Source organism: Piliocolobus tephrosceles, chromosome 21 (assembly GCF_002776525.5).
Source record: "Piliocolobus tephrosceles isolate RC106 chromosome 21, ASM277652v3, whole genome shotgun sequence".
Taxonomy (NCBI): domain Eukaryota; kingdom Metazoa; phylum Chordata; class Mammalia; order Primates; family Cercopithecidae; genus Piliocolobus; species Piliocolobus tephrosceles.
This window is the reverse complement of record NC_045454.1, coordinates 21176223-21202850: the sequence shown is the minus strand read 5'-3', so window position 1 is coordinate 21202850 and position 26628 is coordinate 21176223. Positions and strand designations below refer to the sequence as shown.

The following is a 26628-nucleotide window of genomic DNA, read 5'->3' as shown; positions in this document are numbered from 1 at the left end:
TTTTTTTTTTTTTTTTAGCATAGATTATCTGATTCTTAGGAAACAGTGAGTGAGGCAAAAAGAATTCCCACATTTATTGAATTTTCTTTGGGTGTGAGTTTTCTGATGTTCTATCATGGAAGTGACAGGTGTTTTCTGACATTAATTACACTACATTAAAAATTACCTCGTACTGAGCCAGATGTGAACTCCACATAAAGGCTTCTCTTTATCACTCACACTCGAGGCTTTCTAACCAGTATGAATTCTGTAGTGTTCAATGAGTTGTGAACCAAGAATAAATGCCTGCCCACACTCTCTACATTCGTAAGGTTTGATACCAGGATGAATTCTCTGATGTTCGGTAAGTTGTGAACTACGAATAAAGGCCATTCCACACTCCCTGCATTCATAGGGTTTCTCGCAAGTGTGGATTCGCTGATGATGAGTCAGTTGTGAAACACGAATAAAGGCCTTCCCACATTCCTTACATTCGTAGGGTTTGTCGCCTGTATGAATTCTTTGATGTTGAATGAGGTATGAGCTACGACTGAACGCCTTCCCGCAGTCCTTACATTCATAGGGTCTGTCGCCAGTATGGACTCTCTGATGTCGTGTGAGCTGTGCGTGCTGTCTAAAGGCCTTCCCACATTCCTTACACTCATAGGGTTTCTCCCCAGAATGAATTCTTTGATGTCGAGTAACTTCTGAGCTGTGAATAAAGCCCTTTCCGCATTCCTTACACTCATAGGGTTTCTCACCAGTGTGGATGCGCTGGTGTACGGTCAGCTGTGAATGCTGTCTAAAGGCCTTCCCGCATTCTTTACACTCATAGGGTCTGGCGCCCGTGTGGATTCTCCGATGCACAGTGAGTTGGGAGCCACGAATGAAAGCCTTGCCACAGTCTTTACATACGTAGGGTTTCTCGCCTGTGTGAGTTCTTTGATGCAGAATCAGCTGGGAATGCTGCCTAAAGCTCTTCCCACATTCTTTACATTCATAAGGTTTGACACCAGTATGAAGTCTCTGATGCAGAATAAGTTCTGACGTACGACCGAAGGCCTTCCCACAGTCCTTACAGTCATAAGGTTTCTCACCTGTGTGAATTCTCTGATGCTGAACCAGGTGTGAGGCACGGCTGAAGGCCTTCCCACATTCCTTACACCCGTAGGGTTTTTCACCAGTGTGAGTTTTCTGATGTTGAATCAGGTGTGAGCCGCGGCTAAATGCTTTCCCACATTCCCGACATTCCATCAGTTTCTCACCAGTCTCCCTGCTCCCAGTGTGAGACCTGTGATGCTGGAACGTGGGCATATGTCCATAGGCGACGTTCACTTGCTTACAATAGCACTCTTCATTGACTTGTCTCTCAAACTGGCCTTCGCATTCCCAGTCAGCTCTAAAATCGGAGCCCTCCAGGTCACAGCATGTAAGGCTTTCCATTATCTCCCAGTTGAATGCCCCGATTTCAAAAATATCTTTTTGTAGAAATTTCTCACAACTGGACTCCAAGTCTGAAAAATAAGAAAAAGATAAATACAAGCTGTGCTCCTTTTCTATGAGAAATAAAAAATTCTATAGAGGCCAGGCGCAGTGGCTCACATCTGTAATCCCAGCACTTTGGGAGGTTGAGGCAGGTGGATCACAAGGTCGGGAGTTCACCTGGCCAAGACAGTGAAACCCCATCTCTATTAAAAATACAAAAATTAGCCGGACATGGTGGCAGGCGCCTGTAATCCCAGCTACTGGGGAGGCTAAGGCAGGAGAATCGCTTGAACCCGGGAGGCAGAGGTTGCAGTGAGCCAAGATCGCGCCACTGCACTCCAGCGTGGGTGACACAGCAAGACTCCATCTCAGAAAAATAAATAATAATAATAACCATAAAAAGTGAATAGCTTATACTCAAATATAATCAAATATTATACAATTTCAAAAAAGTACATGAAAGCACACTATGTGAAGAGCTCATACGGTGCCAGAAGGGAGCAAGAAGACAGATTGAGCCAGGGGTTCTCAATTTGTTTTCTGTTTTGAGACGGAGCCTTGCTCTGTCACCTAGGCTGGAGTGCACTGGTACAATCTTAGCTTACCGCAACCTCCGCCTCCTGGCTTCAAGTGATTCTCCTGCCTCAGCCTCCTAAGTAGCTGGGATTACAGGCATGCGCTACCACTCCCGGCTAATTTTTGTATTTTTAGTAGAGATGGGCTTTCACCATATTGGCCAGGTTGGTCTCGAACTCCTGACCTCAAACAATCTACCCGCCCTGGCCTCCCAAAGTGCTGGGATTACAGGTGTGAGCCACCTTGCCTGGCAGAGAACATTTGTATCACTCCAAATAGAAACCCCCCGCCCATTAAGCAGTTGCTCCCCATTCCCTATTCCCTCCAGTCCCTGGCAACCATTACTGGCAGAGAGCTACTAATTTTGTCTCTATAAATTTGCCTGTTCTGGACATTTCATGTAAATAAGGCATCTATATTTTCAACACTTCCCACCACGTAAAGTTGATGTCAATCAAAATGAAAATCTCTGCTTAAACATTTTACTGCCTTCCCATTTCGGTGCATTTAGAATTAATTCCAAAGGCCAGGCGAGGTGGCTCATGCCTTAATCCCAGCACTTTGGGAGTCCAAGGCAAGTGGATCGCTTGAGGTCAGGAGTTCAAGATCAGCCCGGACAACATGGAGAAACCCTGTCTCTACTAAAAAATACAAAAATTAGCAGGCATGGTGGCAGATGCCTATAATCCCAGCTACCTGGGAGACCGAGACACAAGAATCACTTGAACCCAGGAGGTAGAGGTTGCAATGAGCCAAGATGGCACCACTGCACGCCAGCCTGGGGGAGAGAGTAAGAGTCCATCTCAGGGGACCATCCTGGCTAACCCGGTGAAACCCCGTCTCTACTAAAAAATATAAAAGACTAGACAGGCGAGGTGGCGGGCGCCTGTAGTCCCAGCTACTCGGGAGGCTGAGGCAGGAGAATGGCAGGAACCTGGGAGGCGGAGCTTGCGAGCTGAGATCTGGCCACTGCACTCCAGCCTGGGCGACAGAGCGAGACTCCGTCTCAAAAAAAATAAAAATAAAAAAATGAAAAAATAAAAAAGACAATAGCGGAGAAGTTAGGAAAGGGTAACTGATGATTCAGGATTCACAGATTCCAATACTGTCTACCAAGTGCCACTCGAGAATACTCACTAACATTTATGTAGTCATCACAATTGCCTTTCTGGGCACTTTCACACTATATTTCATATAACAGCAACTCTTTTTTTTTTTTTTTTGAGACAGAGTCTCACTCTGTTGTATAGGCTGGAGTGTAATGGTGTGATCCCGGCTCACTGCAACCTCCGCCTCCCAGGTTCAAGCGATTCTCATGCCTCAGCCTCCCGAGTAGCTGGGATCACAGACGTGTGCCACCACACACAGCTTATTTTTGTATTTTTAGTAGAGACGGGGTTTCACCATGTTGGCCAAACTGGTCTCGAACTCCTGACCTCCAGTGATCCGCCCACCTTGGCCTCCCAAAGTGCTGGGATTACAGGTGTGAGGCACCACGTCCAGCCTAACAGCAATATTTTTATCCCATTTGCCAAGGAGGAAACTGAAGCACAGAGAATTTAAGTAATTTATGCAAACTCACAGAGCTACTAAGTGGCAGGGCCAGGATTTGAACTCAGGCAGTCTGACTCCAGTGTCTGTGCCCTCAACCACTACACAACCGTATTGCTCAAAAGTTAAGAGAATAAATGAATGGCTGCATTACTGTCACCCAGGCTGGAGTGCAGTGGCACAATCTCGGCTCACTGCAACCTCTGCCTCCTGGTTCAAGCAATTCTCCTGCCTTAGCCTCCTGAGTAACTGGGGTTACAGGCACCGGCCACCATGCCCGGCTAATTTCTGTATTTTTAGGAGAGACGGGGTTTCACCATGTTGGCCAGGCTGGTCTTGAACTTCTGGCTTCAAGTGATCTGTCCACCTCGGCCTCCCAAAGTGCTGAGATTACAGGTGTGGGCCACCGTGTCCAGCCAAGAAAAATTTTTTTTGGTTTGTTTTTTGAGACAGAGTTTCACTTTTGTCACTCAGGCTGGAATGCAATGGCGTAATCTCAGCTCACTGCAACCTCTGCCTCCCAGGTTCAAGAGATTCTCCTGCCTCAGCCTCCCAAGTAGCTGGAATTACAGGCACCCTCCACCATGCCCAGCTAATTTTTGTATTTTCAGTAGAGACGGGATTTTACCATGTTGGCCAGGGTGGTCTTGAACTCCTGACCTCAAGTGATCCGCCCACCTCAGCCTCCCAAAGTGCTGGGATTACACGCATGAGCCACCATGCCTAGCCAAGAAAATAAGTTTTCTAAGGGATGAAGATACTTGTAGAAAAAAGGATCTGGCTGGGTACTGTGGCTCACATCTGTAATCTCACTTTGGCCTCCCAAAGTGGGAGGATCGCTTAAGCCCAGGAGATGGAGGCTGCAGTGAGCTGTGATCATGCCACTCCATCCCAGCATGGATGACAGAGTGAGATTCTGCCTCTAAAAAAAAGGATACAAAGTACAGGTAAAAAGGTGGCCAATGGGGAAGAAATAGGTACATCTCTTTTTAAAAAGGAAGGAAAATGTGAGAGAACAGAGAAGAGAGACAAATTAATGGGAGTAGGCCAAGGTTCTCTTGGGAGCTGACGCTAATAAGGTCTTTACTCACCACATCTTCACGTTTCAGGCCTTTCTTCCACAGTAGGGCTTTGAGGGAACTTCCCACAGTAACTCAAGTTACTCCTGTCAGTCGACGCACCCAGAGACCTCCCCCTGTCGAAATCAGCCCTCGCTCACCTGGGCACCATGGTCCTGTCACATCATTTGCAATCATCCAGGGCTCTTTCCCTTGCTCCAACAAGGAGACGACATCAGGCTTAGAAATGGAGAGTCCTGTTTACAGGAAAAGAAACGGGGTGTGATCAGATTGCTCCAAAATCCAAACCCAGTTCCCTGGTCACCATGGAAAAGACACAATCACAAGGCAGGCGGAAGGTTGTCTGAAGGATGGGAAGACCTAGGTGCCCAGTGGAATGACTTGTTTCCAATTTCACAAAGCACAAAACAATTTTTCAGTCACCAGAAATTCAGTCAGAAACTTGTAAGTTACCCTAGAAATTCACAATGAAGAAACCAGAAACTCCAGAAGGGTAGTCCTGAATTATGTGGAGTAGATGTGTGGTGATCACTCTCCACGAACCCCTCCCTCCCCTCCAATCTATTCCTCGATGCTCCTGGCCTTATTCTGTACCCGGCTCTGGGATCCCAACAGCTCACTGTAAGAACTGCATTACCCATGCCCTCTGGCTTCTCATTGGCTTTGGCAGACAGAAAGCATCAGCTGGAGATCAGCCGACAGGAGGAGAGCGAGCACTGGGCATTTCTTACCCCTCTCTCTCCCTCCTTTAACCCAGGAGCTCCGGAAGTAGCTACAGCAATTGCTGGCTGGTCCCCTCTCTATTGGCTGTAGTTTGTAGCGTCTCCTGTGACAGTTTCCTCTCCTCACCCATTTAGGCAGAGATGGAAACAGCACCCCATGGTTGTAGTCCCCAGTGCCTTGCTTTCCGTCTGGCCTGTGGGATACAATCTCCTTACCTAGTGAGGCCAAGTGACCAAAGTTCTCCAGAGTCACCTCCCTGTACAAGTCCCTCTGAGCAGGTTCCAGGCACTTCCATTCTTCCAGAGAGAACTCTATGGCCACGTCCCTGAATGTCACCAGTCCCTGAAACAATAAACCCACACATTTGGGTATATTAAGAAACTTCTTTCACTTTTTATTATGCAAATTTTCAAAATGCACAAAAGTACAGAGAATAGCATACAGTAATGATCCCCATATGCATCAGTCTGCCTCAACAGCTAACAAGGTGCACCCAGTTTTATCTCTTCCCTTCTATCTTTTACTCCCCATGTACTGTGAGGCAAATCTCACATGCCAAACATCATAATACTTCACCCACAGATACTTTAGTATCCAACAGATTATTGACTTCTCTTAGAAAATACATAATAGCTGGGCACGGTGGCTCATGCCTGTAATCCCAGCACTTTCGGAGGCTGAGGTGGGCGGATCACGAGGTCAGGAGATTGAGACCATCCTGGTTAACCCCGTCCCTACGAAAAATAGAAAAAATTAGCCAGGCATGGTGGCAGGCACCTGTAGTCCCAGCTACTTGGGAGGCTGAGGCAGGAGAATCGCTTGAACCTGGGAGGCAGAGGCTTCAGTGAGCCGAGATCACGACACTGCACTCCAGCCTGGGCAACAAGAGCGAAACTCCATCTCAAAAAAAAAAAAAGAAAAAGAAACATTTGAATGAGTTCCCGCCTTATGGATTTGGCGGATTGCATTTTCGTGGTGTAGTTTCACAGGTGCTTAACTTCCATATTCCCTGTGAAACGGCAGTTAGATATAGGGGTCTGACTTCCATTTTCGAGGGAAGGGCATTAATATGTCAGGGATGGTGGTGTGTACTTCCTGTAGTATCCCATTAGGAGGCACATAATGACTGGACATGCCTTTATTTATTATTTGAGACGGGGTCTCACTCTGTCACCCAGGCTGGAGTGTGGTGGCACAATCGTGGCTCACGGGAATCTTGACCTCCCAACTCAAGCTATCCCCCTGCCTCAGCCTCCCAAGTAGCTGGCACTAAAGGTGTGCACCACCACACCCAGCTAATTTTTTATTTTTTGTAGAGATGGGGTCTCACTATGTTGTCCAGGCTGGTCTTGAATTCCTGGACTCAAGTGATCCACCCACCTCGACCTACCAAAGTGCTGGGATTATAGGTGTGGGCCACTGTGCCTGGCCCAATTTTTTTAAGACAGAGTCTTGCTCTGTCACTCAGGCTGGAATGCAGTGGTGCAATCATGGCTTACTGCTGCCTCAAATTCCTGAGCTCAAGCAATCCTCCCACCTCAGCCTCCCAAGTGACTGGGACTACAGGCACATGTCACCATACTAAGCTATTTTTGTTAAAAATTACTTTTTGTAGAGGTGGGGTCTTGCTATATTGCCCAGACTGGTCTCAAACTTCTGGGCTCAAGCAATCCTCCCACCTTGGCCTTCCAAAGTGCTGGGATTAAAACTCAAGCCACAGTGCCTGTCTTTTACCATTTTTTTGTTGTTGTTGTTTTTGTTTTGCTTTGTTTTGTTTTTTTGTTTGATATTTGAGATGGAGTCTCTCCCTGTTGCCCAGGCCAGAGTGCAGTGGCATGATTTCGGCTCACTGCAACCTCCGCCTCCCAGGTTCAAGTGATTCTCCTGCCTCAGCCTCCCAGGTAGCTGGGATTACAGGTGCATGCCACCACGCCTGGCTAATTTTTTTTCTTTTTTGAGACGACGTCTCGCTCTGTCACCCAGGCTGGAGTGCAGTGGCGTGATCTTGGCTCACTGCAAGCTCCGCCTCTCGGGTTTATGCCATTCTCCCGCCTCAGCCTCCCGAGTAGCTGGGACTACAGGCACTGGCCACCACGCCCAGGTAGTTTTTTGTATTTTCTTTTTTAGTAGAGACGGGGTTTCACCGTGTTAGCCAGGATGATCTTGATCTCCTGACCTCGTGATCCGCCCGTCTCGGCCTCCCAAAGTGCTGGGACTACAGGCTTGAGCCACCGGGCCCGGCCCTGGCTAATTTTTGTATCTTTAGTAGAGACGGGGTTTCACCATGTTGGCCAGGCTGGTCTTGAACACCTGACCTCAGGTGATCTACCTGCCTCGGCCTCCGAAGGTGCTGGGATTGCAGGCGTAAGCCACCATGCCCGGCCCCTAATTTTTGTAGTTTTAATAGAGATGGGGTTTCACCATGTTGGCCAGGCTGGTTGTGAACTCCTGACCTCAAGTGATCTAACCCTCTCGTTCTCCCACAGTGTTGGGGTTACAGGTATGAGCCACTGTGCTCGGCCTCCTGTCCTTTTTTTTTTTTTGAGACAGAGTCTCGCTCTGTTGGCAATCTCCGCTCACTGCAAGCTCCGCCACCTCCCAGGTTTACGCCATTCTCCTGCCTCAGCCTCCCTAGAAGCTGGGACTACAGGCGCCTGCCACCATGCCTGGCTAATTTTTTTGTATTTTCAGTAGAGATGGGGTTTCACCGTGTTCGCCAGGATGGTCTCGATCTCCTGACCTCGTGATCCACCTGCCTCGGCCTCCCAAAGTGCTGGGATTACAGGCGTGAGCCACTGTGCCCGACCAATTTTTTTTTTTTCAGACAGAGTCTCACTCTGTTGCACAGGCTGGAGTGCAGTGGTGTGATCATGGCTCATTGCAGCCTCTACCTCCTGGGCTCAAGCAATCCTCCTACCTCAGCCTCCAGAGTAGCTGGAGCTACAGGTGTGCATGCCTGGCTAATTTTGATTTTTTTTTTTTTTTTGAGATGGAGTCTCACTGTGTTGCCCAGGTTGGAGTGCAGTGGCGCGATCCTGGCTCACTGCAAACTCTGCCTCCTAGGTTCAAGCGATTCTCCTGCTTCAGCCTCTTGAGTAGCTGGGATTACAGGTGTGTGCCACCGTGCTCGGCTAATTTTTGTATTTTTAGTAGAGACGGGGTTTCACCATGTTGGTTAGACTGGTCCTGACCTCGTGATACGCCCACCTTGGCCTCCCAAAGTGTTGGGATGACAGGTGTGAGCCACTGCACCCAGCCTAATTTTGATTTTTAATATTTTTTTTTGTAGCGACAGAATCTCACTATGTTACCCAGTATGATCTCAAACTCCTGGTCTCAAGTGATCCTCCCGCCTCGGCCTCCCAAAGCACTGGGATTACAGGCCTGAGCCACTGCACCCGGCCAAGGACATTTACGAGGAGATGAAGAAGGGCACTGGAGGAAGGAGGTAATGAAGCATGACAGAATCTAGAGCTGCAGGCCTGTGCCATGAAGGAAGCATAATAAGCACAGTTATATGACTAAAGGTTTATATGCTCTTGAGCACTCCTGTGGCTACAGATAAAACTGTCTGCAGACAGCAGGACACTTCTATCTTCCATGGCCTGGGAATGAGCAGAAAAGAGCTAAGTGGGGTCCCATAAATAAGCGAAATAGGCCAGGCGTGGTGGCTCACGCCTGTAATCCCAGCACTTTGGGAGGCCGAGGCAGGTGGATCACCTGAGGTCAGAAGTTCAAGACTCAAGGAGAATCGCTTGAACCCGGGAGGCAGAGGTTGCAGTGAGCTGAGATCGCGCCATTGCACTCCAGCCTGGGCAGGCAACAAGAGCGAAACTTTGTTCCAAGGAAGGGAGGGAGGGAGGGAGGGAGGGAGGGAGGAAGGAAGGAAGGAAGGAAGGAAGGAAGGAAGCGAAATAGCAAAATACACAAAACACACAGCAAACCTGGGCCTGGCAAATAGTAATGTCTTTCAACAACGAGTCCAGGCTGGGTGCGGTGACTCACGCCTGTAATCCCAGCACTTTGGGAGGCTGAGGCGGGTTGATCACTTGAGGCCAGGAGTTTAAGACCAGCCTGCCAACTGGGCATGGTGGTAATTCCAGCACTTTGGGAAGCTGAGGCAGGTGAATCACCTGAGGTCAGGAGTTCAAGAACATCCTGGCCAACATGGTGAAATCCTGTCTCTACTAAAAAAAAAAAAATTAGCTGGGCGTGGTGGCAGGTGCCTGTAATCCCAGCTACTTGGGGGGCTGAGGCAGAAGAATCGCTTGAACCCAGGAGGCAGAGGTTGCAGTGTGCTGAGATTGTGACTCTTCAGCCTGGGCAACAAGAGTGAAACTCCGTTTCAAAAAAAAAAGTCCAGCCCGGCCAACAGGGCAAAACAACCCTGTCTCTACTAAAAATACAAAAAATTAGCCAGGCGTGGTGGTGCACACCTGTAATCCCAGCTACTCGGGAGGCTGAGGCAAAATAATAGCTTGAACCCGGGAGAAAGAGGTTGCAGTGAGCCAAGATTGTGCCTCTGCACTCCAGCCTGGGTAAGACAGAGTAAGACTCTGTCTCAAAAAAACAAACAACAACAATAATAAAACCCAAAAAAGAAATTAGCTGGGCATGATGGTGTAGTCCTGTAGTCCCAGCTACTAGGGAGGCTGAGGCAGGAGAATTGCTTGCACCTGGTAGGTGGAGATTGCAGTGAGCTGAGATTGTGCCACTGCACTCCAGCCTGGGTGACAGAGCAAGACCCCATCTCAAAAACAATATAAATAAATAAATAAAAACGAAAGGAAGAGAGAAGGAAGTTAGAAAGGAGGGCAGGCAGGCAGGCAGAAAGACACAGACTGTTATTGGTTGCATGCTATTGTAGGTTATGTCTTGTAAGATACGTTGATTCCATTATTTTCGTGCACTTAGCTTAAATAAGATGTGTATGTTAAAGTGGCTTATATCTAAAAGGCAATAACAAATGCTAGTGAGGATGTGAACAGAAGTGAACCCTTGGCCACTTTGTTGGGAATGTAAAATTAGTGAATGTAAATCACTGTGGAGAACAGTTTGGAGGTTCCTCAAAAAACTAAAAATGGAGCTACCCTGTGGTCCAGCAATACCACTGCTGGGTATATACAAGAAAGGAAATTAGTAGTCCAGGCGCGGTGGCTCATGCCTATAATCCCAGCACTTTGGGAGGCCAAGGTGGGCGGATCACCTGAGGTCAAGAGTTCCAGACCAGCCTCGTCAACATGGTGAAACCCCATTTCTACTAAAAATACAAAAAATTAGCTAGGCATGGTGGTATACGCCTGTAATCCCAGCAACTTGTGAGGCTGAGGCAGGAGAATCGCTTGAACCCAGAAGGTGGAGGTTGCAGTGAGCCAAGATCGTGCCACTGCAGGCTTGGGCAACAAGAACGAAATTCCGTCTCAAAAAAAAAAAAAAAAAAAAAGATAAGAAAAGAAAGAAAATCAGTATATGGAAGAGATATCTGCACTCCATGTTTGCGGCAGCACTGTCCACAATAGCCAAGATTTGGAATCAACCCAAGTGTCTGTCAACAGATGAATGGATAAAGAAAATGTGGTACATATACACAATAGAGTACTATTCAGCCACAAAAAGAATGAGAGCTGGTCATCTGCAACATGAATGGAACTGGAGGTCATTATGTTACATGAAATAAGCCAGGCACAGAGAGACAAACTGCATGTTCTCATTTATTTGCGGATCTAAAAATCAAAACAATTCAACTCATGGTCACAGAGAGTAGAAGGATGATTACTGAAGGCTGGGAAGGGTACAGGGAGGCTGAGGGGGAGGTGGGGATGGTTAATGGGTACAAAAAATAGAAAGAATAAGACCTACTATTTGGTAGCACAACAGGCTGACTATAGTCAATAAGAACTTAATTGTACTTTTTTTTTTTTTTTTTTTTTAGATGGAGTTTTGCTGTCACCCCGGCTGGAGTGCAGTCGCATGATCTTAGCTCACTGCAACCTCTGCTGTGGGGTTCAAGTCACTCTCCTGCCTCAGTCTGCAGAGTAGCTGGGATTACAGGCACCCACCACCACACCCAGCTAATTTTTGTATTTTTTAGTAGAGATGGGGTTATGTTGGCCATGCTGGTCTTGAACTCCTGATCTCAAATGATCTGCCTGCCTTGGCCTCCCAAAGTGCTGAGATTACAGGTGTGAGCCACCATGCCTGGTCTAACTGTATATTTTAAAATAAAGAGTGTCATTGGAATGTTTGTAACTCAAAGGATAAATGCTTGAGGGGTTGGATACCACATTCTTCATGATGTGCTTATTTCACACTGCATGCCTGTATCACAACATCTCATGTACTCCATAAATACACACACCCACTATGTACTGACAAAAATTTAAAATTAAAAAAAAATTAGAAACACAAGATGTGTAAAATCTTCAGGATTTATTATATGCTTGCTAATATTCACATTCCTTCACTGTCCACTTTTGCTTGTTCCTGAAATCAGAAAGCTGATGGAGGGTATACCTCCATATATGTTGTAGGTTACATAAATGTGACCTACAACCAACACATATGTTTAACCTTAAAATGGACCATTTTATGATTATTCATCTCTCATACATATCCTTGCAAGACTGAAGAGTGTTCCGTCACTAAAGTTCCCAATCATGGCCCCTTCCTAAAGGTCTTACAAAACAGATGTTACCACATACAGAGACCAAGACCAATCCCTACAACTGCTACCATGTCTACGGGGAGAGAGAAGGCTGTGGGCTTCTATTGCAAACACCCTGATGTTGGGTAAAACATAACACCCTTTTAAATGAATTTCTTTCTTTCTTTCTCTCTCTTTTTTTTTGAGACAGTGTCTAACTCTGTTGCCCAGGCTGCAGTGCAGTGGCGTGATCTCCACTCACTGCAACCTCTGCCTCCCAGGCTCAAGCGATCCTCCTGCCTAAGCCTCCTGAGTAGCTGGGACTACAGGTGGCACGCCACTGCACCCGGCTAAATTTCGTACATATATTTTTTTTGTAGAGACAGGGTTTTGCCATGTTGTACAGGCTGGTCTTGTATTCCTGAGCTCAGGTAATTCACCTGCCTTGGCCTCCCAAAGTGCTGGGATTACAGGCGTGAGCCACCATGCCTAATTTTGCGTTTTTAAATTTAAATTTTTGTTTGTAGAGATGGGGTCTCACTACATTGCCCCAGCTGGTCTTGAACTCCTGGTCTCAAGCGATCCTCCTACCTTGGCCTCCCAAAGTGTTGGAATTACAGGGTGAGCCACTGTGTCTGGCCAGAACTTTTCTTAATGCTGGTTATATCTATCAACACTTTCTCACCTTAGAAATTAAAAGAAAGAAATTTAATCTTTTTTTTTTTTTTTTTGGAGACAGTCTCATTCTATCAGTCAGTCTGGAGTGCAGTGATATAATCTTGGCTCACTGCAACCTCTGCCTCCCAGGTTCAAGTGATTCTCGTGCCTCAGTCTCCTGAGCAGCTGGAATTACAGACATGTGCCACCATGCCCGGCGAATTTTTGTATTTTTAGTACAGACAGTTTCATCGTGTTGGTCAGGCTGGTCTCGAACTCCTGACCTCAGGGGATCCGTCTGCCTCAGCGTCCCAAAGTGCTGGGATTACAGGTATCAGACACTGCATCCAGCTGAGAAATTTTAAAAATATTTTAACAACAAAGAAACCTGTTACCTGTTAATATCAATAACATATATTTTATGAAACATAACTCTATTGTCAAAATCAAAAAATTGAGTGGCATTGTCTCACATTTTTGTAAATATCTTTAATGACTGGCCAACTAAAAGAAAGTTGGAATTTTTTTTTTTTTTTTTTTTTTTTTCTGAGACAGAGTCTTGCTCTGTCGCCCAGGCTGGAGTGCAGTGGTGCAATCTCAGCTCACTGCAACCTCCACCTCCCAGGTTCAAGCGATTCTCTTGCCTCAGCCTCCCGAGTAGCTGGGACTACAGATACCTGCCACTGCACCCAGCTAGTTTTTGTATTTTTAGTAGAAACGGAGTTTCACCATGCTGACCAGGATGGTCTTGATCTGTTGACCTCGTGACCCTCCCGCCTTGGCCTTCCAAAGTGCTGTGATTACAGGCGTGAGCAACCACACCCGGCCTATATATATATATTTTCTGAGACAGAGTCTCGCTGTGTCGCCCAAGCTGGAGTGCAGTGGCGTGATCTCTGCTTATGACAACCTTGGCCTCCTGAGTTCAAGTGATTCTCCTACCTCAGCCTCTCAAGTAGCTGGGATTATAGGCACCCACCACCACCACTGTGCCCAGCTATATATATATATATATTTTTTGACAGTATTAAATGTCTTGTGATTTTTTTTTCAAGAGGGGTTAACATTTAAAACTAGAATAAAGAATTCAGATGCTGTGGCTCATGCCTGTAATCCCAGTACTAGGAGGCTGAGGTGGAAGGACTGCTTGAGCCCCAGAGTTTGAGACCAGTCTGGGCAACACAGTGAGACCTGGTCTCTATAAAAACTTAAAAAGTTCGCTGGGAGTGGTGGCATGTGGCTGTGGTCCTAGCTATTTGGGAGGCTGAGATGGGAGGATGGCTTGAGCCCAGGAGGCTGAGGCTGCAGTGAGCCTTGATTGCACCACTGTGCTCCAGTCTGGGTGAGAGAGTGAGACCCTGTCTCAAAAAACGAAACAAAGCAAAAACACAGAAGAAAGAAACCACCCAAGACAATGGAAAAGATGAAACTATTTTATTTCATCTTTGGCCCCCTTCAACCACAGTTATCATAAGGGAGACGCTCATATTTCTCTCAAGAGAAGGTATTTCTACTGTACCGGTGCTCTGCTAAGAGCATTCATTTATTTATTATTTATTTATTTATTTAGACAGAGTCTTATTTATTTATTTATTTATTTAGACAGAGTCTCGTTCTGTCTCCCAGGGTGGAGTTCAGTGGGGCAATCTTGGCTCCCTACAACCTCTATCTCCCGGGTTCAAACGATTCTCCTGCCTCAGCCTCCTGAGTAGCTGGGACTACAGGTATGCAGTACCACGCCTGGCCAATTTTTATATTTTTAGTAGAGACGGGGTTTCACCATGTTGTCCAGGCTGGTCTCGAACTCCTGGCCTCAAGCGATCCGCCCGCCTCAGCCTCCCAAAGTGCTGAGATTACAGGCATGTGCCACCACGCCCAGCCTATGCTCTGCTAAGAGGACTACAGACACGTGGACAATGCTGGAGAGGAGAGGGCCACCGAGGGACCTGGGCACCATCACTCATCTCCTGGAATGGACGAACTGTGAAAAGGATACAGGGAAGCTCCAGGATAAAAAACACAGTGTCCATATAATCTGGGGTGACGACAGATTATTCTAAGGATAGAAGGAATTTCAACATACCTGGGCCATGGCTTTTAGAACTATTTGACCTGCTCTGATTTCTCTGGATTCTTCTCTTGGACAAGTGCAGAGTCCTGAAAAAGCAAAATGGGGGGAGATGGGGTAACCTCTGATAAACCGAGCTTGCCTCAGCACTCCCAAATAGATGAGCTTAAAAGAACTGTACTTCCAATGTCTCAGATCTGCTTCTCCCGCCTCTCCATGTCCTACCACACAAGAACTAACATTAAGAACTACAGAGTTGGCCAGCCGTGGTGGCTGACGCCTGTAATCCTAGCACCTTGGGAGGCTGAGGCACGAGAATTGCTCAAACCTGAAAGGTGGAGGTTGCAGTGAGCCGAGACTGTGCCACTACACTCCAGCCTGGGCAACAGAGCGAGACTTGGTCTCAAAACAAACAAACAAACAAAAATACAAAACAAAACAAAACTGCAGAGTTAACAAAACCCAGTCTCTTCCTAAACAGGAAGGAACCTAAAAGCGGAAAGATGGTTTCAAAGTAGATGTACTGCAGCACTGACATAGAACCCAGGCACTACCAAGGGAGGGATTACGGCAGACACAGTCCTCCATCTTGTTGATGCTAAACTTGGCCCCAGATGGGGCCTAGAAGGCTCCCACCTGCTCCAAATTACAGCAAGGCTATTACAACTCACACTCACTTGATGCATAAGGATGAGGACAGTACCATCAGGCTAGGAACACAGACCATCTATGCAGGCCAAATCTTGAGTAAAACACATCCCTAAACAAAGTCTTCTAGCTTCTCTGGGCTCAACAGGCAAAACCTCCTGGGCATCTCACTGGCTCCACTTCCTCCTTCCAAGTCCAAAATGGGACAACACCATGCATACTATAGGCTCTGTCAATGCCTCCAGCCCCAGTTCGACTCACCAGACAGAAGCAAGAAAGCCCCAGTAATACAGGCCTCTTGCTTGCATATCCACATGTCCAGAGTACTGCCCTCCATGGGAACTCAATTTCTAGAAGCCTCTTGGCCTAGCACTCTTTATTTCTCATCTGAGTCCTCCCTACTGCTTTCATTCTTTTTTTTTTTTTTTTAAGACTAGACAGCCGGGCGCAGTGGCTCACACCTGTAATTCCAGCACTTTGGGAGGTCAAGGCAGGTGGATCACCTGAGGTCGGGAGTTCGAGACCTGCCTAACCAACATGGAGAAACCCCATCTCAACTAAAAGTACAAAAAATTGGCAGGGCGTGGTGGTGCATGCCTGTAATCTCAGCTACTCAGGAGGCTAAGGCAGGAGAATTGCTTGAACCTGAGAGGCAGAGGTTGTGGTGAGCTGAGATCGCACCATTGCAGTCCAGCCTGGGCTACAAAAGTAAAACTCTGTCTGATAGATATGGAGGCAGAGAAAAGGAAGTCAGAATTCTTTCATATTTACTGGGCTCCTGTCTCAACTGGCACTGTTCTAGGCAAGAGGAAAGAAAATAATTCAAGTCCCAGTTGATCTCATATTCTGTTTTTTTTTTTTTTTTTTTTTTTTTGAGACAGAATCTCGCTCTGTCACCCAGGCTGCAGTGCACTGATAAACTCTCGGCTCACTGCAACCCCCACCTCCCAGGTTCAAGCAATTTTTTGCCTCAGCCTCCCAAGTAGCTGGAATTACAAGTGTGCACCATCATGCTCTGCTAATTTTTGTAACTTTTGTAGAGAAGGGGTCTTGCCATGTTGGCCAGGCTGGTCTTCAACTCCTGACCTTAAGTGATTGGCCCACCTCGGCCTCCCAGAGTGCTGGGATGACAGGCATGAGCGACCGCGCCCAGCCCGTACACCTTCATTTTCTAACCCCTGATGTCATCTCCAGCATTATCTGCCTCTAGATTCTAGAGCTAATTAAATTTAAATTTAGATTAAGTAAAATCAAATAAAAACTTTAGTTTCTCAGCCATACTAGCCACATTTCACATGCTCAGTAGCCACCTATGACTACAATATTTACAGCACAGATTTGAAGATTTCCATCCTCACAGAACATCCTGTTGGATAGCACTTATCTAGACCTTTCCGCAAACTACACAACTCATTCCAAAACATTCTCAGTCTCCCAAACACACCATTCGCTTTCAGTCCAGTGTTTCTACCATTGCATTTCACTGTGCTCACAATATTCTCTGTCCCTTTTCTGCCTATTAAACCTCCCTGAGATTTCAGAACCCAATTCCTATTCTACATTTTCCAGAAAAGTTTTCTTGACACCATCCCCACCAATTAAGTTAGTCTTCCTTAGCTGGGCTCGGTAGCTCACATCTGTAATCCCAGCCCTTTTGGAGGTCGAGGTAGGCAGATCACTTGAGCTCAGGAGTTCAAGACTAGCTTGGCCAACATGGCAAAACCATATCTGTACCAAAAATGCAAAAATTAGCCAGGTGTGATGGTGCATGCCTGTGATCCTAGCTACTTGGGAGGCCAAGGTGGAAGGATCACTTGAGTCTGGGAGGCAGAGCTTGCAGTGATCCGAGATCGTGCCGCTGCACTCCAGCCTGGGTGACAGAGTGAAACCCCATTTCAAACAAAAAAAAGTATTTCTTTTGACACACCCCCTATAGGAAGCTTCTTGCACCTCTAATTAGATCAGATTTAATACCCTTGTTAGGCCAGGCACAGTGGCTCATACCCCGCTAATCCCAACACTTTGGGAGGCCAGGGTGGGCGGATCACTTGAGGCAAGGAGTTCAAGACCAGCCAATATGGTGAAACCGTGTCTCTACTAAAAATACAAAAATTCAGCTGGGCGTGGTGGCGTGCACCTGCCCTCCCAGCTACTCAGGAGGTTGAGGCAGGAGAATACAAAAAAAATTAGCCAGGCATGGTGGCGTGTGCCTGTAATCCCAGCTACTCGGGAGGCTGAGGCAGGAGAATCACTTGAACCCGGGAGGTGGGGGTTGCAGTGAGCCAAGATCACGGTACTGCACTCCAGCCTGGCGCAAGACTCTGTCTCAAAAAAACAAAACAAAACAAACGACAACAACAACAAACAAACAAACAAAACAAAGAAAAAGAAATGGGTCTTAGCCAGTGTGGTAGACATTACTAATGTTTCACCATTATCCAGTTTTGGGTACATAGAAAATGACATTTTCCAGCCCTTGCACTACTAGTAGGGCCATGTACTACTTTTTTTTTTTTTTTTTGTGAGACGGAGTCTTGCTCTGTCGCCCAGGCTGGAGTGCAGTGGCCGGATCTCAGCTCACTGCAACCTCCACCTCCCGGGTTCATGCCATTCTCCCGCCTCAGCCTCCCGAGTAGCTGGGACCACAGGTGCCCGCCACCTCGCCTGGCTAATTTTTTGTATTTTTAGTAGAGACGGGGTTTCACCGTGTTAGCCAGGATGGTCTCGATCTCCTGACCTCATGATCCGCCCGTCTCGGCCTCCCAAAGTGCTGGGATTACAGGCTTGAGCCACCGCACCCGGCCAACCATGCACTACTTTAGCCAGTTAAATGTCAGCTGAGGTGATGACTGTCACTTCAGTTGAAGGCACCGGAAAGACTGCACAATTCTCCAGTTTTTCTCTTCGTGCATGTGGTGACCATCTGTGTTTCAGATGATGCAGCCAAGGGTAGCGGACCTTCTTTGGTGTGGAACCCTGTCTCTGCTGATCCACACTGGACATGTACATGAGCAGAAATAAAATGTTATTCTGTAAGCCACTGAGATTCACGGGTTGTTTGCCACCACAGCATAACTTAGCCTGTCCTAACCAATACACAAATTAGGCTATACTTTGACTAGATAAAAATGCTGACTCTGACGCTTGGTCAATGTGAGAAAGAGCAATTTTTAAAAAGAGGAAGCTTCAGAAATAACAGCAGAGCTGTCCAATTCCAGCTCCATATGTCTCAAAGGGATTTTTCACAAACCCACAATGTGAAACAAAATGTGAATTGTGAGTTACAGGACATTTTTTTTTTTTTTTTTGCGAGGGGGACAGGATCTCACTCTCACCCAGGCTGGAGGGCAGTGGCATAATCATAGCTTCAGCCTCTTGGGCTAAGGTGATTCTCCCGCTTCAGCCTCCCAAATAGCTGAGACCACAGGCATGCCACTACACCTGGCTAATTTTTAAATTTTTTGTAAACACAGGATCTCAATATGTTGCCTAGTCTGGTCTTGAACTCCTGGCCTTAAGTGATCCTCCCACCTCAGCCTCCTAAAGTGCTGGGATTGCAGGTGTGAGCCCCTGTGCCCAGCCTACAGGTTGATTCTGACCCAGCAAAACCATGCTGTTTTAGAGCTCCAACATCAAAACTTTGTACAAATCCTTCTGGAAAGTTGAGCCATCTCTACACCACCTAGTAAAATTTGAAGCTGTATGCCTAAATGTTCCCTGTCTCTGCAATTCACATTCTTTAGGGCCCGGGATCCCACATCACAAGGGCCTGGGCTGGGGGGCTGGGAGAAGTTGGCCAAGTTATGGGAGCTAGACAGGTACAGGAATCTCCATCTTAACCTTAGTAATCTCTTCCTGAAAAAGCGACCACTCTGAGTAAAAACTCTAACCAAAAGCCTTTTTCCCAGTGTTTTTATTTTTATTTTTTTGAGATAGAGTCTCATTCTGTCACTCAGGCTGCAGTGCAGTGGCATGATCACAGCTCATTGCAACCTTGACCTCCCAGACTCAAGAGATCCTCCTACCTCAGCCTCCCAAATAGCTGGGACTACAGGCGTGCATCACCACGTCTGGCTAGTTTTTAATTTTTTTGTAGAGAAGAGGTTTCATCATGTTGCCCAGGCTGGCCTCAAACTCCTGGGCTCAAACAATTCTCCCACCTCGACCTCTCATAGCGCCAAGATTACAGGAGTGAGCCACTGCACCCTAAAATGGTAAATTCTTTCCTACGTTTATTTAACCATAAAACCAAAAAAAGTGACAATATTGGTTACTGAAATAGGTAAGTGGGAACTGGGTAGAAAGAATGGGGGCCGGGTGCGGTGGCTCATGCCTCTAATCCCAGCACTTTGGGAGGCCGAGGCAGGCGGCAACAGGGTGAAACCCCATTTCCACAAAAACACAAAAACTAGCCGGGCATGATGGTGGATGCCTGTAATCCCAGGTACTTGGGAGGCTGAGGTGGGAAAATTGCTTGAACTCGAGAGGTGGAGGTTGCTGTGAGCCGAGATTGGGCCACTGTACTCCAGCCTGGGCGACAGAGCGGGACTCTGTCTCAAAAAAAAAACAAAAAACAAAAAACAAAAAACAAACAAACAAACAAAAAGCAATGGGCAATGGCATTAGGAGAGAAGAAATGATGGAGGAGTGACTCAGTAAATCCTTTTGCTTGATTCTGACTTTTAGAACAATGTGATTGTTTCACATACTCTGAAAAATCATTAAACTCAACCAGGATGTGTGGGGAACCCAAAATAAAATACAAACAGTAACACATGAACGATCTACATTACACATAAATATTACGAATACAAAGGGTTTAAGGAAGAAAGTAGTTTTAGAAAACTGTATTTTCATTATATACTGTAAGACTAAAGACAAAAAGAACTGCATGGTATGTGGAGGTCAGCAATTCTTAAGTTACTTTTTACACAGGACTGAGCAAATAAATAAAATATATTACAGTTGATGTGAGCCACAATTTTCAAGGTCAAAGAAAGGAGTTACAAAAAGGAAAATGGAGGCAAGACATGACGGTTCACATCTATAATCCCAGAACTTTGGGATGCCGAGGAAGGAGCATCACTTGAGGTCAGGAGCTTGAGACCAGCCAGGGCAAATAGTGAGACCCTTGTCTCCACAAAAAAAATTTTAAATTATATTTTAAAAAAGGAAATGAAGGCCAGGCGTGGTCGCTCATGCTTGTAATTACAGCACTTTGGGAGGTGGAGGCGGGAGGATCACCTGAGGTCAGGAGTTTGAGACCAGCCTGACCACCATGGCAAAAACCTGTCTCTACTAAAAATACAAAAAAACATTAGCTGGGTGTGGTGGTGGGCACCTGTAATCCCAGCTACTCGGGAGGGTGAGGCAGGAGAATTGCTTGAACCCAGGAGGTGGAGGTTGCAGTGAGCCGAGATGGCGCCATTGCATTTCAGCCTGGGCAACAAGAGTAAAACTCTGTCTCAAAAAAAAAAAAAAAAAAAAAAAAAAGGAAATGGAGAGAAGTCTAGAATGAACCCTGTAGTGTTGCACTGAAATTGGAGATACTATATGAACTCATGAATTATTTGTATATACACACATATAAACATATTTCATAGCTGAGAGGACCTAGAAGCAATGAAATCTCAGAAGCAATGAATATATCTAACCTTGGTTTCTTTTTTTTTTTTTTTTTTTTTTTGAGAGAGGGTCTTGTTTCATCACCCAGGCTGGAATGCAGTGGTGTAATCTTGGCTTGCTGCAACCTCCGCCTCCCGGGCTCAACCAATCCTCCCGCCTCAACCTCCCGAGTAGCTGGGACTACAGGTACTTGCCACCGCACCTGGCTGAAAAAAATCATTTTCTAATAAAAGGAAGCAATGGTCCCTGGGAAATTTGTAGATTCCAGGACTGGGGCAGGGAAAGAACCATATCAATGTGGAACACCTTGCAGTGCCAGAAAATAAAAAATAAAAATAATAAATAAAGACGCCACATTGAAAGGACACAGGAATCAATTAGAAGGGGCTCCCAGTGGCCAAATGTGTGATAATTTGAGCAAAAAAATAATGATAGCAATGAATATATAACCTACAGAAGAAATTATAATCTACAGAAGAAATTCCAGTCTATACTTATAGAAATAATTTAGTAAATAAATAAATGGGGAAGAAGAAAAATATCTTTCTAACAGTAAGATTCTAATCAATAAGGCCGGGTGAGGTGGCTCACGCCTGTAATACCAGCATTTTGGGAGGCCAAGGTGGGCAGATCACCTGAGATCAGGAGTTCGGGACCAGCCTGTCTAACATGGTGAAAATCCATCTCTACTAAAAATACAATCATTAGCCGGGCATGGTGGTGCGTGCCTGTAATCCCAGCAACCTGGGCGGTTGAGGCAGGAGAATCGCTTGAACCCAGGAGGCAGAGGCTGCAGTGAGCCTAGATCGTGCCACTGCATTCCCAGGCTGGGCAACAAGAGCCAAACTCCATTTCACAAAAATAAATATATATATATATATTCTAATTAATAAACATAGAAGGGATGATGGAAACAAACCAAAAAACCCCACAATTTGACAAATAGCTGGTAACAACTTTTTCAGGCAAGCGTCATTGATGGATAAGACTAATAATGAAAGTAGGATAAGAAACGGGATATTCACATAGGCTTAAAGTATTTCTTCACGAGACATGTATCAATTATAATGGGAAAAACAGTGACTTTGCAGCAGAGAAATCTGGCAATCACCATCTTAACCAAGTGGTTAAAATTAAAACCACTCATAGTGTAACAAATTGACCTCGTGGGTCCCTGGCATGATGCACTCAGAAGGGTACATTGCTTTTGGAGTATTCTTGCCCCAAAGGCAGAATCTGAATTTAATCAACAGGAAATATCAGATAATCCCAAAGAGAGGAACATTCTACACTACAGATCTACAAAATAAATGGCCAATATAGTGAAACCCCATCTGTATTAAAAATACAAAAAATTGGCTGGGCGTGTCAAAGGAGTTACAAAAAGGAAAATGGAGACCAGACACGGTGGTTCACATCTCTAATCCCAGCACTTTGGAATGCTGAGGCAGGAGGATCACTTGAGGCCAGGAGTTCGGACCAGCCTGGCCAACATGGTGAACCCCCGTCTCTACTAAAATTATAAAAAGTCAGCTGGGTGTGGCGGCACGTGCCTGTAATCTCAGCTTCTCAGGAGGCTGAGGCAGAAGAATCGCTTGAGCTGGGGAGGCGGAAGTTGCAGTGAGCTATCACAGCACTGCACTCCAGCCTGGGTGACACAGCAGGACTCCATCTCAAAAAAAAAAAAAAAGAAAAAGAAAAAGAAAAGAAAAGAAAGAAAAAAAACAAGAGTAAATGGGAATTCTATTTTTGTAACATCATTTTAAAGTATTAAATTAATTCAAAATGAAAAGCAAAGAAAAAAATTTAAAAGAACATTAGGTATGCAGGGAGCAGAGAGGATATAGGCCTTTCAGTACATCTCCAAGGCATCCAGTAAATTACTCCTATGGCAAATACTGGAGACCAGGTTACTTTGGTGGGGGTGAGGGTGATGGTGCAGCGGTTCTGAAGTTTCAGAAGAAGGAAAGAAAAGCATGTCCTGAAAAACAAGAAGGATTTCAGGGAAATAGAATAAAACCTGATGTACTTGAACTTGGCACCTTTCTTGGAGAAGGGTTAAGAGAAAGGAATCATGAACAACCAGGTCATTTTTGAACCATCATCCCCCTTCCCTACCACACAGGGGAGTGTGATCAGAGAAGACCAGGCATTTGCCTAAATCCAGTGTCCCTCAGAAAGGCTGAGGTCACTACTGTCCAGGGCCAGAATCTGTCCTAACTTCAAAGGTTCTGCATGGGTCAAGTGCTAGAATCACTAGCACAATTGGTGCTGCACATATAGCCAGTGTCACACAAACATAACCACAAATCCACTCTTTTATATTTTTGAGACAGGGTCTCGCTCTGTCACCCATGCTGGAGTGCAGTGGCTCAAACACAGCTCACTGCAGCTTTGACCTCTCAAGCTCGAGATCCTCCCACTTCAGCTTCCTGAGTAGCTGCGACCACAGGCGCGGGCCACCACACTCAGATAATTTTTAATTTTTTTTTTTTTTTTTGAGATGAAGTCTTGCTCATGTCCCCCAGGCTAGAGTGTGATGGTGAGATCTCGGCTCACTGCAACCTCTGCCTCCTGGGTTCAAGCGATTCTCCTGCCTCAGCCCCTGGAACAGCTGGGATTACAAGCATCTGCCACCACACCCAGCTAATTTTTGTACTGTTAGTAGAGATGGGGTTTCGTCATGTTGGTCAGGCTGATCTAGAACGCCTGACCTCACGTGATTCACCCACCTCGGCCTCCCAAAGTGCTGGGATTACAGGCGTGAGCCACACCGTGCCCGGCCTTTTCTTTTTTTTTTTTGTACAGGCCAGTCTCGAACTCCTGGGCTCAAGTGATCCTCCCACCTTGGCCTCCCAAAGTGCTGATGTGAGCCACCACACCTGGCCCTACATCCACTCTTGAGTCACAGTACACAATCACAGACTCACCTTCACCTCCATACCTTTCCAGTCACAATACCTTTCCAGTCACAATCACATACCTGCTAAGCACACCTAGTCACACAATCTACTCTCCACTGTGATACACAGTCACTCCCATATAGTTGCAAGTCCCACATACCAACACCCACAAATGCCTCATGTAGTCACAATCACACACCCACTCACGGGACACACGCCATCACTGGCACTTTACGGCACCCAGTCACAACTGAACTTTCACTGTGGACATACAGTCACACTCACACAAGCAGTGGCACCCCACTCCTGCATACACAGCACCACTCACACCCCTGCCACACACACACCAAGGGACACAGGAACACACAAGCGGCGTCACCGCATAGTCACAGGCACAGACAACCAAAACCACGCAGAAACCTTGGAGACATGAATCACAACCGCACACCCGCAGTGGTCACACAGTCACAACTGTACTCACACCCCAGGAACAGGGCGAACAGACCACATATACAATGGGGACACACGCAGTATCAACCCCGGTCACAAGGACCCTGCACCCCGCTACTCACTATCACACATGGTTACCAAAAAACCACCAGACAGACACCCTGGAGACAGGCGGTTACACCCGCACAGTTGCAGACACCCACAACCGGCATACAGTCACAAAGACACATTCAGAACCGCGCATCCGCAGCCCGCTCCCGCCTGCGCGCACAGATCCGAGGCTCCGGACACGCCCCGGCCCCGCCCAGGACTCCCAGACCCCTCACCTTCTGCCTCCCCTGGTCGCGTCCGGGTCCTTGCGGAGCTAACAAGCTCGCCACGACGTCAAGAACGACGTAACGTCAGGTCGCTGTGGGCTCTGGGAATTGTAGTCCAGAGCCACATCGGCCAGAGACAAAATGGCGTTCTCTTATTTCTGAGTTGGAGCCTGGCCCGTTTTGACATTTTTGCGCCCGCGAGGCTTCGAAGAGGGCGTCGCCACTCCAGACCGTCCACCAAGCTTGAAGTCATCTAACGCTAAAGGACTACTTACCTCAAGAGCTCCATCGTCACAGAGGAGGCGGCCAGGTTCGCGGGGGGAGGGGAGGAGACAGAGAGTCGACCAGTAAAGCCTCAAGGGAAATGTAGTCCAAGGCCTGAGAAGCGGCGTTGCTGGTAATAGAAGGTAATTCAGTACCAGCCTGGGCCTGGCCGCGGTGACCGAGGCGGGCCGCGTCGCGGAGACTTCTGGGAGTGCTTCCTCGGCCGTCGGAGTGCGCAAGCGTAGCGCACCGAGTGGACATTTTGGTCTTTGTCCGCGGGTCAGTACGGCCCCTGGGTCCACGTGGCGCGAAAGTAGGAGGTGGGATCTGGGCGTCTCGGGTCGGTCGGACCGGGGAGGTTAAAGGGGAGGATTCCTGATCTTTAGGGGCGCGGCGCGAGGGCAGGGAGCGGGTCTAAGAGCTTCTGGCCTATGTGCAGGGCGGAGGTGGGGGCCTCTGAGGCGGGTTTGAGCCAGTGTGACCCTGAGTTTGTCCGCAAAGTTTGACCCGATGTTTGGGATTGTTGAGTGAATGTGAAACTGGGTGTGGGATTGTGTGTGATTGTGCCTAAGAGGGAGATGTAGGAGACCAACATTGAGGTATAACGTTTGAGCTGCACTTCCCTTGTCGAAAGTGCTGATAATTATAACGGTGCCATCTTCCTGGAGCGTCTTTTTTACTTGAAAATGGAAGGGGTGGAAAAGTTAAGTGTTGAATAATTGTAAAACGAGTTTTTATATAAAAGCATTTCTTTTTAATTGGAGTGCAATGCAAATCACTGTGACTTTTTGTTTTTTTTTTAAACGAGTGTTTCAGAAGAACTTTTGTTTCGGGGTGCCTGCTTCAAACTGTTCAAATCCCTAAATCTTTGGGGTGTTTTAATAGGGCTGTTAAGCAGAGCCCTAGATTAAATACCATTGTACGCTTTAAGAAGCAATGGCATATAACGGCGCCCAGGATGAGGGAGTCAAAGGTTTTAGGTTAGGCACAGTTATCCTAATTTTTTGAAGAAAGCTTAATTGTTGCTGTGTTTATGAGTCTGGACTAAATCCTAGGTGTCTTAATTTCTTAGTGAGTCGAGGCTTTCTCAGGTTGTATGGATTTTGTGAAGTGATAAAACTACTGACGTCTCCAAAGATGCGTTTTCTAAGGAAATCCCCCCCCCCCCCGCCGTCGTCATTGACATAGTTTTAAATTATAAAAAGTTAAATTAATTGAGTACCAAATTAATATCTACAAATAAATAGCTTTCTGATTTACAAATATCAATTAGAATACATAATTGAAGAAAACTAATATTTACAATAGCAGTGAAAAGATAAAGTATTGTGGAAGAAACTTAGGAAAGGTTCAAAACTATTGGGAAAGAACTTTAAAATACTACTAAGGGGCATGACATGTGAACAAATAAATATACCATGTGACATTAAGAAGTGTGCGCAAACTTAAGTAAATGTATGAAATTAAATGTGATCTTGGTCGGGCGCGGTGGCTGGTGCCTGTAATACTAGCACTTTGGGAGGCCGAGATGGGTGGATTACCTGAGGTCAGGAGTTCGAGACCGACCTGGCCAACATTGTGAAATCCCATCTCTACTAAAAAATAAAAATAAAAAACTTCAAAAATTAGCCGGGTGTGGTGGCGGGCGCCTGTAATCTCA

General features: G+C 46.5%; 2 protein-coding genes across 21 annotated transcripts in view; one reads left to right on the top strand and one right to left on the bottom strand.

Annotated features, from left to right (window-relative positions):
- ZNF565 (zinc finger protein 565) lies at positions 1-25175 on the bottom strand. 4 transcript variants are annotated; one of them, XM_023198197.3, is made up of 5 exons: positions 24980-25175; positions 14777-14850; positions 5609-5735; positions 4811-4906; positions 1-1493 (listed from the first exon to the last, which is right to left on the bottom strand). In XM_023198197.3, the coding sequence occupies exons 2-5, from the start codon at positions 14783-14785 to the stop codon at positions 232-234; spliced, it is 1494 nt and encodes a 497-aa protein (XP_023053965.1). In that variant the 5' UTR covers positions 14786-14850; positions 24980-25175; the 3' UTR covers positions 1-231. The 4 variants fall into 4 exon arrangements, with proteins under 4 accessions (XP_023053965.1, XP_023053964.1, XP_026304536.1 ...); XM_023198196.3 differs by lacking the exon at positions 24980-25175 and adding an exon at positions 24714-24887; XM_026448751.1 differs by lacking the exon at positions 24980-25175 and adding an exon at positions 15671-15880.
- ZNF146 (zinc finger protein 146) overlaps positions 24835-26628 on the top strand; it is a 30270-nt gene continuing 28476 nt past the window's right edge. For 5 of the 17 annotated variants that reach the window (XM_023198200.2, XM_023198199.2, XM_023198201.2 and 2 more), the window contains exon 1: positions 25163-25288. The gene's annotated coding sequence lies outside the window, so the exon portion shown is untranslated. Of the gene's footprint in view, positions 25289-26628 lie in introns of all 17 variants that reach the window. The other 12 variants (XM_023198209.1, XM_023198207.2, XM_023198203.2 and 9 more) reach the window with 5 other exon arrangements.